This window comes from Monodon monoceros, unplaced genomic scaffold (assembly GCF_005190385.1).
Source record: "Monodon monoceros isolate NGI ecotype Baffin Bay Population unplaced genomic scaffold, NGI_Narwhal_1 Super_Scaffold_12, whole genome shotgun sequence".
Taxonomy (NCBI): Eukaryota; Metazoa; Chordata; class Mammalia; order Artiodactyla; family Monodontidae; genus Monodon; species Monodon monoceros.
The window spans coordinates 54,847,973-54,864,017 of NW_021703768.1; the positions used below are offsets into that span (position 1 = coordinate 54,847,973).

At 46.8% G+C, this 16,045-nt stretch overlaps 1 protein-coding gene across 4 annotated transcripts in view; it reads left to right on the forward strand.

The window, feature by feature from the left end:
* Positions 1–1,224: 1,224 nt before the first annotated feature.
* The window catches only part of PIK3R1 (phosphoinositide-3-kinase regulatory subunit 1), an 87,772-nt gene continuing 72,951 nt past the window's right edge, over positions 1,225–16,045 (forward strand). Inside the window, exons 1-2 of one of the 4 annotated variants that reach the window (XM_029218613.1) lie at positions 1,225–1,314; positions 13,984–14,703. In XM_029218613.1, coding sequence (XP_029074446.1) covers positions 14,370–14,703 — 334 coding nt within the window. In that variant the 5' untranslated portion in view covers positions 1,225–1,314; positions 13,984–14,369. Of the gene's footprint in view, positions 1,315–2,790; positions 3,015–3,181; positions 3,360–3,443; positions 3,962–13,983; positions 14,704–16,045 lie in introns of those variants that run through there. The other 3 variants (XM_029218612.1, XM_029218615.1, XM_029218614.1) reach the window with 3 other exon arrangements.

The following is a 16,045-nucleotide window of genomic DNA, read 5'->3' on the forward strand; positions in this document are numbered from 1 at the left end:
GCACAGCCTCCGGACGCACAGGCTCAGTGGCCATGACTCACGGGCCCAGCCGCTCCGCGGCATGTGGGATCTTCCCGGACCGGGGCACAAACCCGTGTCCCCTGCATCGGCAGGCGGACTCTCAACCACTGCGCCACCAGGAAAGTCCTTTGTTTTATTTTGATTTTGAACCCTAAACTACAGACTTGGGTTTCAAGTCTAATGGAAGCTTATTCTAGCACTCACATTATTGAAGTAGCTGGACTGATGGTGGCAAATGAGAATGTACTACTGGTCCTCTTTGGGAGGGTACATCTCAGCTTGCTGTGGCCACTGAAAACCTTTCGGTGTTAGGGGTCCTTAACTCCCATAGGTCTGCCTTCCAAACCACCTTTGCTGTCACCAATGATACATGACAACCCTCTCTCCCTTTGGCAAACTGTACCTCCTTTGACATTTTGAGCTCTTTGATGGTGGCACCGCTCTCATCCACCAGTTCCGCTGTTACTGATTGCATGGTAGTGTTTGTGCGTTTATTTGAGCATTTTATTGCAGTGGTTTCAGTTTGTGTTCCCAGATGCCTTAGGCCTGGAGCAATGGTTCTCAAACCCTAGCATGCCACTTGGAAGGTGTATTAAAACAGATCCATAGGCTCCATCCCCAGTATGTCTGACTCACTGAGGAGAGAATTTGCATTTCCAACAAATTCCCAAGAGGTAATGCCATGGCTGGTCCAAAGACCTAGAGGCACCCTTGGTCTCACCACATGGCTTCTCATAACAGTTACATTTTTGGAGTCCAGATAAGATTTGATTAAAGGAAAAGGTTATTTTTTAAAAAATTTTGAATACTGCTGTTTTGGTGACTTTTGCTTTAATTATTTCATAGAAATTAATAGAAAATAAAAATAAATAAAAATTTGAATATTAGTGATATGGCGGGGAGGTATCAATTTAATAAAGATGAAACAAAGACTAAACTTATTCAATTATGGAAAGAGAACCATACTGTCCTATCATGGAACACTCTTTGGACTTATACTATGTGTTCAAATATGACAGAAAAACATTAAAGAAAAAACAACATATACTGGAAATAAGTTGTTGAAGTCTATCTAGAAAAGGAAGCTTGATTAAGGATTTCATGCTATTTTTAGGTTTGGGGGGAATAGAACCCCATTATAGCAGTATATAAATGTCTTTCCAGGAATTCATCGCGTATAAAAGGAGACAGCTGGTGAGGTTTCTTCAGACGCAAGCCTAAAGGAAATACAGCAAACGTCACAGCAGTTACATCTCAGCTTATTGGACCGGATCAAAGAAACTCTCTCACAGGGTGAGACACCTCATTTCATTTATAAAGCTCAGGCAAACAATATATGAGGTCCTTCATTTCACAGGATGGGTGGGAATCATGTAGTTTAGTAAACTTCATATTTACTTTTAGATGAAGTGGATTCTTAAACAAGACAAGTATCTGTCTGCTTTTGTATCTGCACTTCAAGAAATATGCTGTAATAACAAAAATGCAAGGGCCTGAAGACCCTCAAGTAGAACTAACTTGTCCGTTAGAATGTGAGTCACCTTTAAGAATGATTATATTTCCTTAGGACAGTCAATAAATTTCAGGATATTCTTTACTTCCAACGCCCAGAGGAATAAAGCACCAAATTCAAAGCTTGACAAAAGTCTAAGTGCTTGGTTTAAAAAAAAAAAAAAAAAGTAATATTCTTGCAAGGAAATTGGGAAAAGGGCTCTAGGGCAAGTAGGCTGGGCGGGTGCAGGTCTCAAAACCGCAAAAGAGGAATCTGGGAAGAGCTTTTTAAAAAGCGGACTCAACATGTTTTCACGGGCAAAAGAGGAACAGAGGGTGCTGGCATCCCATCCTACTGTCAGAGGAAGGTTCGAATCAACGTCAGATTTTTCTTGAGCAACTAAAATAATGACGACTAGCTGAAGAGTGTGCATTTGAAAATTAACAAATTTAAGGAACCGTACAAGTCACATGAGCTTCCTCCACCGACCCCATGAGCAACCAAGGGGCCACGGTCTGCCTGAGCGACCTACATTTGCTCTGTCATCTCAGGACTGCGAGGGATCAGCCAGCGTGCGCCCTCCTCATAAAACTCTGCCCTGCTGGCGGGCCGGGCCGGCTCCCGGTGGCGGCAGTGCCAGCCAGGCTCCTGGAGTTCTAGGCAGGCTGCGGGCGCTCGTCCCTCCGCTTCACCCTTTCACCCCTCCTTCACCCCCAGGCGCTACGCGGGGTGGCGAGGATTTTCCGCCCACTCCCGCGGCCGCGCTGGCGAGGCCATGAATTGCAGGGCCTCCCGGCTTTGGCGAGCCTGGAATCCGAGTCCTCCCCGTCCCGGCCACTCCGCTGGGGCGCTGGGGGCTCGAAAGAGGCTGGGGTTTGTTTCAAGACACTGCGATTAGAGACGCAGCTTCTAAGTCTGAATTTGTCCTCGATCTTCCCCAGACCCGCCGCCTCTGGTCTCGAAGACGCCCGGCAGCCGGCTCGGTCGCAGGCGGGCAGCAGCCTGGCCGGCCTGGAGGGCGCAAAGCCAGAGCGCTCGGCCCGGCAGCCCAGGGCATCCCCGCGGCTGGGGGCGGAAGGCGAGCCCGGCAGCAGGAAAGGTTCGCAGGGCCGGAGCTCCACCCGGCTGGCCGCCGGGCTCGGGGGCCCGCAAAGTGAACGGCGGCGGCGGAGGGCGCGGGGCCAGCGGAGAGGGGCGGCGACGCGGGCGCCGGTTGGCGCGGGCTCGGGGGCGGGGCGCGCGGGGCGGGGCCGGAGGCGGGGCCGGCCGCCGGGCGCTGGAGCTGCCGGCGCACGGAAGGGAGTCGCGAGCAGCTGGAGCGGAGTTGGAGGAAGCGGCGGCCGCGGCCGGGGCGGCGGGGAGCGGGTCGGGAGACGGCGAGCTTGGGTCGGGAACGGCTGGCGGGTCGGAGCCTGGTCAGGGGCGCATCGGAGCCGTGCGCGCAAGAGGCTGCCGCTGCAGCCTGGGCCCCGCAGAGGAAGGAAGCCGGCCGGCGGGGGAGGTAGGCGGCAGCAGCGGGTCCGGGTGTGTGCTCGGGAGGGGGAGGCGGTGCGTGCGCGCGCGGCTACCGCCGCTCTCTTCCTGTCACCAGCAGCCGCTTCTCCTTCTGCAGAGCCGAGCCGGGGGAAGCGAGCCGGCCGCCGTCCACCCTGCCGCCGGCATCTCCCGCCCGCCGTGCAGCCGCGGGCCCTACTCGCGGCCAGCGTCCTGCGTGCTCCCGGCCACCTCGCGGCTCCCGTTTCCCTAGTCCTCTTCCGAGCGGGTTGTGCGTGCCGCCGGGCGCATTCGTCCCTGGAGTTGCAGGCGAAGTCGGGCTTCCGCCACCCCTCCGTCACCTCACGCTTCTGTGGGTCCCCACTGTCGCCTTGCTGCAGTTTTCCGGCGCCTTTCAGCAGAGGAGAGCGCCCTGACCGCTGCCTTTGCGTTAGCGGGAAGGAGCTATGCCTTCCCCCGCGCCCTCCGGCTGCACCCGGGTTGCTGCCCGGGCCCTTCCCCGGGGCGAGCGGGGCGGCGGGGGTCCCCGGAGCTACCCCCCAGCCCCCGCCCTCCGAAGTTCGCCTCCCTCCTCTTCCGGGGTGGGGGAAGTGCGCCTCGGGGCGGCCGGTCGCTGGGACCCTAACTCGGCGTGTGGTGCCGACCGGGCCTGGGCAGGTTGTTGGAGGCAGACTTAATGGGGTCTTGGAACAGCCCGGAAATCCAGGTTTTTTGTAACGCGGGGCGAGGCTGGAGGGACCGGCCCAGCAATATGGAGCCGGCTAGAGAGAGCGAGAGAGCGTGCAAACCCGAGCTGAAAGATCGTGGGGAATTGTCTGGAATCCACAGTTCTCACACTCACTTCCCAAGGGCAGAAACTGCCCCGCAGATCACAAGACAAAGAGAACAGGAAAGCTCAGGCCAACCGCTCCAGTGCAGAAATGTACTTTGGTAACCAGAATTCGATCATGAAATGTAAGGGTGTGAGCGGAATGGCTGTTACATGTTGAATGCAGAATGTGTGTGGACTGGATTTGGGGAAATTCTTCTGCTTCTCTGGGCGCAATTAAGATCAGAAAGGTCTCACTTACACCGTTAATCCCTGGTTGGAGCTGCAGCACTGTTAGTATCTGAGTATGAGTTTGCTCTGTTTGGGGGTTTTGCGACTTTAGAAGTGATAGGGGTTTGGGGGGCTTTTTTTTTTTTTTTTTTTCAGTTCTTTTCCTCTTTGTCAGTGCGAAGTACGAATGGATAAAGCAGTTCCGGGTTTTGAATACAGCATAAGATTGTCATTTCAGTGTGATGGGGCTGGAGTTTTAGTTGTTAGGCGGGACATTCACAAAGTAAGTGACCCAGGGGTTATGTGGAATGGTTTTTGTTTGTTTGTTTGTTTTTTAATATTTCATTAGCTTGTCTTGCGTTTGGCAGCTTTAAAGATGGTTAGGTATAAGCTAGAAAAGGTCAGAGTAGGAAGACAAGTTTATTTCTGAGACAGGCTATCAGTAATGGGGCAGATCATCAGGAATTGGGTGACTTCTGCACAGAAGGCCACAAACATCTTTTATCGTTGTAAGAGAAAAAAAAGCACCCTCGTAGCCATAATTTTTTGATAGATTACACTGTCTTGAAATAAACAGCTTTTTAAAAGCATAGATGATAGTCTTCTTAGAAACAAAAGTTCTTAAACTTTGGGAATGTTTTGGTCATTACAAAGAAAATAGCCTTAGTGATTTTGTGGGGGGATCCCTCTTCAGGTTGGGAAGGTGTGTTTGGTTCAGAATCAGGCTTAAACTGGAAAGGCTGGTGGAGGAGGCTCCCTGCCTTGCAGAAGTGTTGGGTTATGTCACTGCTGGCCTCTTCAGCTTTTATATGACAATTGCAACTAGAGAGTTGTACTTTTTCCATAGAAGTGTATAGATTGTTGTGGTTGGAAGAAAGTTTTATATATCTGATACTGGCTTTCAAAGTGTGATGTGCATTTGCTTTATAACTTTCATCTTGATTTGGGACCTTGTCAGTTGCATAGCAGATAATTCGCATTGTACACACTACTGTCTGCTGTTTTATCTGTTTTTGTAAAATGACGGTATCACTGTGTCTTTTCACCTCTGTGATGCTGATAGCCAATGTGAAAAAGCATTTCACTTCCCATTGATTAATTATATTGTCTTTCCATAGCTGTTTCTTTAAATTTCACTTTATTAAGAACAGTAAATCCCCACAACATTAAGTTGGTTTTGGGAAACAGAAGTGGTACAATAAGTCATAGGTGATACGTATTTTGGTTATGGACAGGGATGATGGTAGTACGCATTTATTTGCTGGAAATGTTAAATGCGTCTAAGCTGGTTTTTGAAGGGCTTTGGTATCTTCAGTGCAAGCCTGCTCCACTTGCTCAAATTTTGTGTTATTAAGAGTGTTGCCCATATATTTAATTAAAATTTTCCATGAATGCCCCGTAATTCTTAGGCTAATATGTTCGTCAGAATCTCCTTTTTTTTCTTAGGTAGTTCAAGGGAGTATGCTAAAAAGGCATCCACTCTGAAAGATTGTCCACACACTCATTAAAACAGAAACAATTCTAGTTCAGCTCTCACTGTGTTTGCATTTTGTCATATGCAAAATGAGTTTTAGTGAATAAAGAGATGGTCAGTGAGCACATTGAAAATAAAATGATTTCATGGTCAGGTAGAATATAGAAAGCTGAGATCATGTTTGCATTTGGTGTTTTGCTTTTAATTCTCCCACAACTGGGGTATACACAATGCAGAAGAAAAAGGGAAGTGCCTTTTTCAGTATATTATACATTTAGATGGGCTCCCCACAGCTCTTCTGTCTTTTGGAGGATACAGGGATTTGCCAGTGAAGGCAAGAGAATGGAGCATCTTACTGAAGCCCTCAGAAAACAAGAAGTTACTTATCAATGGAAGGAAGAGATTATCACTTCGTTTTTACCTTAGAAGGCATAATATCAATTATATAACAGCTTTTAATAAAAAGAACTTATGTTGTCATCGATTTTAAAAATATTCATCCTATTTATTGTTTTTGTCCCCCGTCTCCTCCACCTACACCCTAATGTGATTACCTGCCATGGTTCTGCCAACCCTCTTATTGGAATTACTTGCTTAAGAGAGTGGCAATTAAAGGCCATTTCATGTACGTTATGCCAAAGCAGCTGAAAATAGACTATGTAATTACTCCTAAACTTGTCTGTTTGGGTGATATTAAGGGTTTTGCCTGTTTATTTATTTGAAAGGATAGAATGAGTGTAGTGTACCTTTTGCTTTAAAAAAAAATCTACTATAAAAACATCTTTGGAGATTGTATCCTTCCAACATTGTTTTCCTTAAAGTGAATCCAATAGGTACCCCCAGGCACCTGTAATCAAAATAGTTTTCACCTTAACGATCACCCAGAGAGTACTGCCAGTACTGCGATCACGGGAGCCTAGCAAAAGTGAGGAGACTCCAGCAGTGTGTGGAGAGAGTGAAGAAAGCAAGGTGCCTGGGTCGGGCTGGAGTGCTTTGCCCCTCTCCTTTTTGGCTGGACCCCCAGTGGTCTAGCCCCGGCGCTCAGCCCCAGGATCTAGGGCTGTAACAGGAGGACGCTGCTGCCTTCAGTCCCTGGAGGACTGCGTGAGTGCTGTCACCTTTCCTCTTTGAGGGCAGCTAGGGAGCAGCCACCAAACCCTGCTGGAGAGGAGTGTTGTCCCCTAACTCCACCCCCTGCCTCATACCACCCTCTCACACAGCCCTGGCCCCTCCCAGGTCTCCTTTGCCCTGACCTCTATAGAGCCACCCTCTGCCTCAGGACTAGATGGGCAAAGTCCACAAGCAGCCCTTATCTGTCTATCTATTTACTCTGAAAAGAAGTTAAAGAAACAGTGGAGAGGTTTATTTTGGCTAGCTTGAGGATTCTTTCAGTAGACTTTGCAGCATTTAGAGGCAGGGCAAAAGAAAATTCTTGGCAAATGTTCTGGTTTTAAAATGAATTGTATAAGTGGTAGTAAGTGGCAATCAATATTAATAGTAATGACAGTAGTAACAATACTACTACTATAGCTGTGGTTTACTAGCCATGTGACTTAAAGCAAATTATTTTACTTCTCTGTGCTTATTTTCCCATCTGTAAAATGGAGATGGTAATCACACCCACGATGGTTGTAATTAAATGAGTTGACATATGCAGAACCGCAAGAAGCGCGCCTGGCCCCCAATAAGCACTGTGTTGGTCTTAAGCAAGCTCTGATTATCAAGCATGGAGTGCAGTCTTTGTATAAATAATTTCCTTTACTCTTCATAATAAATAGGGGCACGGAGAGCTTTAAGTAACCTGCCCAAGTTTAAAAATTTAGGCAACAATGGGGACAAGCATCTTTGAGGGTGAAAGCCAGTGCTTATACTCACCTTCTTGCTAAGGATTTTACACAGTAGCGTTGTATTTTCACAAGAGGGGGGACTCTAGATTGTCTGCTTGTCTGCTTTAGTCCTCCCATTCCATGGCCATCTCCTCAGGGCTTCTTCCCCGGGATCATGCAGAGAACTAGAATGGTCCATCCCATGGCCTTTTCTGGGTGATGGGATATGTTTCTCAGGCTCTGGAAGCCACAGCCTCCCTGTGGTGACCACTGAGCCTCAGAACTGCCTCCAGCTGGGCCTGTGTCTCTGCCGCTCGGCAGTGCTCCGCTATCCCATCACTTTGGTTTCTGCAGAGCCCTGTGTCCTTGTTGTTTGACCGGGGCTTGTCCTGTCCCCCCACCCCCATACCCCCAACCCCCAGAGGGCTTGCGGGCAGGAGTTGTGCCCTAGGTGCCCTGCTTCCCCCCACAGTGCAGACCCAGCCCTGAGCGCGGCAGCCTGGGACACATTCTGGTTGGTTTGAAAAATGAATGGAGATACTTGAGGACTGTGGCTTGGGGCTTCCTCCGAGCCCATCATTTTATTTTGTTTTAACTGAGGTAACATTTACATCCCATAAAATTTTACCCTGAGCCCATCATTTTAGCTTGAAATTCATTATGTTAGTAGGAAATTTTAACTGTTCAGCTTGATTTTCATGATTTCCAGGACACTAATTGAAAGGTAAAAAGAGTTTTAAATAATGAATTGTGCCTTGTGTTTTTTAAAAAGGCTGTGTGGATTTAGTTAGGGAGCTTGCCCTACTCAGAGCTACCACACTGAGGATGGAGAGGTGAATTATAGGTCTGGGGGCCCAGGAACCTCTCTGCAGCTTTGCAGCTGGATTGAAAGTCCATTCTGTGCTGGGACCCAGGGCCAAACTGCTGATTTCAGGGCAGGATAGAATCACACGATCAGGCTATATTCTTGATTTATTTAAAGCGATTTGAAAATATCCTTTATTCCTGCCTCCCCACCAAGTTTGCTAAATCCCCGTCCTTTGTGAAAGGGGAATGAGTAAGTCAACAAAGTCAGAGGACTTTTCAAAGAATTTTGTTTGGTTCTTTGCCCAAATGCCTGCGGGTTAGAGGGTTTAAATTGAAAATTTACTTTCAAGCAGTTGTACATTAAAAAGTCATGGATTGCTCCTTGTCGGGCATCAGAAACAACTTTATTCTGAGGAACAGAATGGGAATTGGTTGGTGTTTTAGCAGAGAGAGAAAAATCTGTCTTCCGAGTAATGGTATTGCAGGCAGTCTGTAAAAGGCTTGAAAAACAGGAGCAACATTTTTCCCGTGAAGGACCTTTTGAACTGCTGCCTATGATGTTCTGTATGAGTAAGTTAATTTGTTATTTGTTCCTAGGACTCCTTTATACCTTTTGTTACAGTAACTTAGGTTATGCACTGTCTTGGAGCATATGTCATAAAACTGCCTTGGTTATTTGAAAACATTAGATTATCCACATATAAAAATCTTAACTGGGGAAATAATTCTGTTGAAGCTGGCTGGAAACATTTCAATGAACAGGTGTATGTAGCCAAAGAGGTTGGAGGGGTAAGCTTGTGAATCTGGGCACCATGTAGTTTCAGCTCCACACTGATCACAGGAGAGTGATCTAGGCACTACCAGTGCCCCAGTCTGCTGCTCTGTGGGTGAGAGAGAAATTTGAGGGTGAGAGAAAAGAGAACCTGCCAGTCCTCTAAATGTGATAGCCCTGGTGACTGTGGACGATGCTTCACATACCCCCCCCCCCCAAGGAGGAGCTGAGCTGTTAGAAATTGTGCAGTGAGGGGCCTGGGGTAGCAGCAGGGGGCATAGATGCCAAGAAGCATGTAGGTGACAGAAGCTGAAGCTTGTAGAGCAGAAATGGGCAGGATTCCAGAAGAGGGCAGCCTTCCAGAAGTGATGTGCCCAGTATTCTTTGATTCACTAGTTCATGGACTTCTTTGGCAAGGATGCATCTTAATGAAGTCTCTTTGGAAGAAAATCTGTGTGGTCCAAGTTGCTGAGTCTCAGACTGAGGGCACTCCTGCTGAGTTATAATGGCTTCTTTTTGTGCAGGTGTTTTTGTGAAAGAGTCACAAACACTATCGGTAAGGCCACCGTCACAGAGAGCAACAAGCAGACCTTCAAGATAAATCTGAGAGGTCAGAGTGTGCAAGCAAGGAATCTGCGCCATTGACCCCATGTATATATCTGGGCCGTCCTGGGGCATCCGAGCAAGCTGAGTTTGGGCAGTAGGTTTTTTTTTTTTTTTTTTTGCGGTACGCGGGCCTCTCACTGCTGTGGCCTCTCCCATTGCGGAGCACAGGCTCCGGAGGCGCAGACTCAGCAGCCATGGCTCACGGGCCCAGCTGCTCCGCGGCATGTGGGATCCTCCCGGACCGGGGTACGAACCCGCGTCCCCTGCATCGGCAGGCAGACTCCCAACCACTGCGCCACCAGGGAAGCCCTGGGCAGTAGGTTTTAAGGTGTTAAAAGTGGTGGCTCTGGAGCCAGACTGCCTGGATTTGAACTCTAGTTACACCTCGCCCTTGGTGAGTGCTATCATGGCCAAGATATCACAGCCAAGACACTAAACTCTCCGCACCTCGTTTTCCTCCTATGTAAAATGAGAATGTTGATAGTACCCATCTCATGGTTACCTTGAGTATTGAACATGTTAATACACTTATAGCTCCCACTGAATATTCGATGGTGATGATTGAATGGGTTAATACACCTATAGCTTCCAGTGTTTAGTGACGACGACAGCGGCAGCCATTAAAATGGGCATGGCCGTCAGGAGAAAGTGTACACTGTGCAGCAGGGGAGGGCCGCCCCCCTCTAGCCAAGGCCTCTCTGCACCTCCCCATGGGATGCGCTCCACTCACCACCCCATGGCTAGCCAGCGCTCCCTTTTTTTTTTTTTTTTTTTGCGCGGTACGCGGGCCTCTCACTGTTGTGGCCTCTCCCGTTGCGGAGCACAGGCTCCGGACGCGCAGGCTCAGCGGCCATGGCTCACGGGCCCAGCCGCTCCGCGGCATGTGTCCGGCATCTTCCCGGACCGGGGCACGAAGCCGTGTCCCCTGCATCGGCAGGCGGACTCTCAACCACTGCGCCACCAGGGAAGCCCAGCGCTCCCTCTTAATTGGCACTGCATCATGGCTGACCTTGGACTGTTTGGATTGGTCTTCCTGGCCTTGACGGTGGAGTCGCGGAAAATGAGTTGTGTGTGCTGCCTATGGTCCAAGAGTCATAGAAGATCTGGGCTTCTCTTGGTCAGCTGAGGGCCCAGAGTTCTGCATAGGATTCTTCTGCACAGAAAGTAAGGTGGTTCTTACAGACGGTGAGGGAGGGGGACTTTGTAGAGACAGGTAGATCTCTGGCATCTATGGCGGGAATTGTTACTCTAAAGTCTGGTCTTGCTGAAGTCTTTGGGTTCCTCAGGGTTCTTTATCTCCTTGCAGGGATTTAGCCTCAGGCCAATGTAAACACAGTTTTTAGGTTTGTAATACCTTGCGCAGAACTGGATCTTTTCTTACTGCAGTGTCCCCTGGTGAGGGACATGCATAGCTACATAGGTGCGCCGTGAGCAGGGCTTGGCGATTGCTGAGAGCCGTGTAGCTGGGAGAGGAGGAATTGAGGTGGACAGAGTAGGGGAATTATTATACTCCCCATTCTGTTAAGAATCTCACCAAACTGGCCTCCTGGGCTGTTGAAATAGAGGAAGACATAGGCAGCAGCTGGCGGAAAGATCTACCCAGCCTACTAGTTGAGGATTTTTTTTTTTTTTTTCAAAAAAACATACATTGCCAGGAAAAGCTAACAAAAATTTCAAGGCAGATTTGGAGGAATTAAATTATTCTCAGGCATATTGCCTGGTTTCCAGGCATTTAGGGATATGTAAATTTTCATGTTCTGTGTCTCATTTGTAACAGAGTACATTAGTACTAAAAATGGGATTTGCTAGTTCTACATTTTCTTGTGAATTTATGCAGCGAATATTTAATTTGATTCTGGATCTAGCAAAAGGAGAGGCTGTCTTCAAACATAACATAGTTTATTTTTCTCATATGCTCTGCTGGCTGCTTTAATTTTTTTTCTCTGCCAACTGAAATACAAAGTAGAATACTACTGCAAATTAATATTCTTGCTACACAAAGATCTCCAGTGTTTGTTTTTCCTTCTTTTAATATGTAACTCTCCTAAGAGCGTTATTGTATTACAGCTAAGAGGCTTTAGCCATGTAAAGTTGAATACTTTACACTTCTGAATGCCAGCATAACAATTAATCTGTGATTAGATTTGCTTCTTAAGATGCCTACGCCGCAGAGTGCCTATCATAATAAACTTCTAAAGGGCTCCATTCTTGAAAACTTATAAAAGCTCTCTTTGACATAGCGCACCGAAATTGTGAGGCTATTGTTTTTATTGCTTTATTGTTCAGCCAGCTTAACTGAAACCTTGAGTTTGCTTTTCCTCTTTCTAACAAAGATAACGTGGAGAAATGAACGGAGCACATAGTGTGTCCGTGTGCACATTGTTCTCTACTGTTCTAGCAGCTATCCAAGCTGCCTTACTGCCTCTCTAACTTAAAGAGCCTCTGACTCTCTAAGCCCTCTGCCTCTACTAGTTTAAAAAAAAAAAAAAGAAAAAACTTGCATTTCCGTTTCCCCCCTCCACTGAGCTTATCTTCATAGTGTGATCTGCAGCCATCTCTACTTTCTTTTTATTCCTTAACTCCTTAAACTCTGGTTACTCTCCTCAATACTACTAGACTAGAGTGGGCTTTCTCAAGTCCGTGATGATTCCACTGTGGACAAAAGCCCCAGATGACCTAGCCCTGCCTGTTTCCCACTTCCAGAGGCCCCTGCAGGATTTAGTCTTAGAGATCACCTTTTCCTACCTGAACCCTCTTATCCCTTGTTTCCAGGACGTCGCATTGTCTTCAGACCTTGACTTTCCCTCCTCAATGGCATTCATTGAACCTTGATGTTGGGTCCTTGGATCTTTTTTTTTTTTTTTTTACTTTTAATATTTTCCCTCTGAGTCCCTTCATTCCATTGAGCTTGGCCTTGCCTTATATGCGGCTGATTACCAAACCTCAGGTGTGTTTCCTCTCCTGAATCACAGACCAGGTCTTCAACGATCCACGCTTCCATTTGGATGCCCAGCATCACCGTTAGCGCATCAGGCCTCCTGGCTTCCCTTTGCCTGCTACTGGTAGCTACATTCTTCTTGTGAGCTCAGGATCAGGCACCTTTTGCTTCTCCCTTTCTTTTTCTTCTTCTTTTGTAAAAAATATATATCATTTTCATTGCTTTTTAAGAAAGGAATCAACGTAAAATTAAAACAGTAATCAACGTTGGGATAAAAGAGAACGTGCGAGAGAGAGAAGTTTTTCCTTTTTATTTTGTTTTTCCTTTTTATTTTGTACTTGTATTTTCTGTACAATTTATACTTTCTATTTTACTTTTTTGCTAGGAAGGTACCAACAGAATGACCTATGCTCTGCTATTATGTACTAAGTTTTGTGTCTTTATTTCTTTGGCTTAAAAATACTAATATGTTGCTAAACAGACACACAGGTCAGTGTATCTCTCTGATTATCTCATGTCATGCAGAAATGAATTCTAAAATAGCTGGCAGAGTGGATCATCTTTAAGGTCCAGCAGTCAGCTAGTACCTTGAACCTTGGCTCGGCCCTCCAGCCTGGGAAGAGCCCCTGCCTCTTGGCTTCTCTGCCATCCTCTGTTTCTCATATGCTGCAGTCTGTCCGTCTCCCCAACCAGGATCCAGTACCCAGTACCGTGTGCTTCTCTCTTTCTTGATCCATTTTTCAGCATTGCCACGTCCCACACATGCTTCTTTCTCCCTTACTTCAGTCCTCCCACTTTGGCTCATGCCTTCATGGCCACTTGCCCAGATGGCTGCAAAACACCTTTCATGGCTTTCCTCTTCTGTCCCTACGCCAGTCCCTTCCACGCACCAGGATTAGACTGAGGTTCTTCAAGTGCCGCTCTGGTCTTGTTGTTCCCCTCTCTCCAAGCCTCTTTCCAGCTCCCCATTGTAGATTGCATCACTCATAAACTCAACACGGGCGTGTGTGATGTTTGTTATACAACCCCTGCTTATCTTTCTAACCCGGACGTGATGTTCCCTCTTTGGCTTCACACATACCGGTCTGCCTGTTCTAGCTCTTCCCAGAGTATGACAAGTGCTTCATCACATCTGTACCTAAGATCATGCCACACGTTCTCTTCTGTCTTCAGATGCCTGCAGTGAGGTGTGGTCTCTCCCTTGTTTGAACTCCCTAGCGTTCAGTCTCTGCTCTCTTATGACATTTACCTAGTGTTATAGATCCTTGTGTCCTGTCTTATCTCTGAGATGTTGCCACATTCCAGCATCCCTCCCACCCTGCCGAGTGTTCTTAGAAGGCTGGGACTGCCTGCCTCACTAATCTTTGTTGTGTATACCATGTCAAGCAAAAGCATACTGGCCTGTGTATGTCTGCCAGGTTGATTAAGTACTTGTTGAATGGAAGTCGAAATTCAGATTCACACAGATGGCCAAGTGTGCCGTTGATTCATAAGTCTTGTTTTCCCTTTGCTAGGTGCAGCTCGCATGTGGTGTGTGCCATAGTCAAATCAGATGACAGATGGACAGTGTGACAAGAGTGTCAGAAAGGATCGGGCCTCGAAGGGAGAGTCAGCCCCGAGTCAATGTGTTGACGAGTTGCTGAAAAGGAAGCCGGTGGGAAGACTGCGGCCACAGAGGAAGTGAGCCCTGACTTCAGTCACACCCTTGATGGAGGACAGATGGACGGCCGGATGGCCAATCACCTCTCCTCTTAAACCTTTGGAGAGTTATCCTTTATCCCCTGCTGGACGTGTATTAGGAATCCTAACACACTCTCTGAATTCACTTTCCATAGAAACGTCAGGTTAGACTGCAGTGTGCAGCCAGCCTCAGCTGTCGCATGGTCGCAGGTCTGCAGCCATGAGTGCCGAGGGGTACCAGTACAGGGCGCTGTACGACTATAAAAAGGAGCGGGAAGAAGACATTGACTTGCACTTGGGGGACGTACTGACTGTGAATAAAGGGTCCTTAGTAGCTCTTGGATTCAGTGATGGACAAGAAGCCAGGCCTGAAGAAATCGGCTGGTTAAATGGCTATAACGAGACCACTGGGGAGAGGGGGGACTTTCCGGGAACTTACGTAGAATACATTGGAAGGAAAAAGATCTCACCGCCCACACCAAAGCCCCGGCCACCTCGACCCCTTCCTGTTGCACCAGGTTCTTCAAAAACTGAAGCAGACAGTGAGCAGCAAGGTCAGTATTGATGAGTGATCGCTTCATGACTGCTTTTTTTTTTTTTTTTTTAAAGGAAAAGTCTCACGTTGGTTGAGCTGGGCTGAAACGGTCTGGGCAAAAGTTGTTTTGGCAACTTTACCTGAATTTGTGTATGGTGCATAAAAGTTTGGTCAATCATTACATGGCTAGAAATTTGTGTTTGTGGGGTGGAGAGTTGTTATAAAACTAGGGTGGTGATATCTGAGAACCTTTTCAGTTAGCGTCTCAAAACACTATTATTAGAGTTGCCATGGAATTAAACACCTTTTGCATTCTTATTCTTGTAACTGGTATTATATACCTAAATAATCATTTTGGGAAAGTAGAGGGTAAGTCTAATGTAAGTATATTTAACATTAATTTGATCTGCATGGAAAATGGAGAGAGTAATAAAATGACCACAGAACTCAACAGAGAAGAAACCATTGCTTTTGTAACCTGGTGCCTACCTCTTGGTTTCCTCTCCAGGAATACCGGCTGAAGCTGAAACTCTATCCTGTAGTTAGTGTAGGCGCACAGAGAGTCCTCTTCCTGCCTGGGTAGTGTCATCTGTAGCATTAATGCCAATAGTGTGCTTGGCCTTCATGAGAAAAAAAAAAAAATCACTGAATATTTTTCTCAAGTGGAAAACACCTTGATCCAAAGCCCACTCATTGTTCATTGGAGATGGTCCCCACTTCAGCTCTGAGCACAGCTGTTCCTTAAGGTATTTCTTCTGTTCAGTTTCACACAGAGACAAGCCTTTTACTCCGCTTTGCTGTTAACAGCATTGTCAAATCATTCATTTCTTCACTGGTAAATCTCAAGCATTGTTCCCCCTGTATAATCTTTTTCCCAGAGAATGAGAAAGGCGTGGAAAGATGTGTTTCAAATGGGTGGACTCAACTGCGGTGGTTATGTGTCAAGTAAAACTGACTGTGGGCATCACAGTGTATTTCTGGAAGAGATCCTGTTCCTATTGTGTCTTCTTTAATGTTGGCTTATTTTAGCGCAAGTGAATGAGGTACCGGGAGTGAAGAAGCAGAATGCAAGGGTAAATGGAATTGGGAATATTTTATAAATGTCGAAGAACTCACTAAGGATACTTGAAGGGAAGAGCTTTTCTCTTCCCATCCCAACCCAAAAGGGATACTTGTTTCATAAACATTATACTGTACTTTAGAAATAATATTCAAATGATATGTTTTACTTGACAGTTCAAAAGCAAAAGTTAGGTTTTTTTCTAGATGAATCAAAAAAACTTGACTCTGAAAGTTTTTTGTATATATGTAATATATATACGATTTTGTCATTTTATATATATATGTGTGTATATATATAT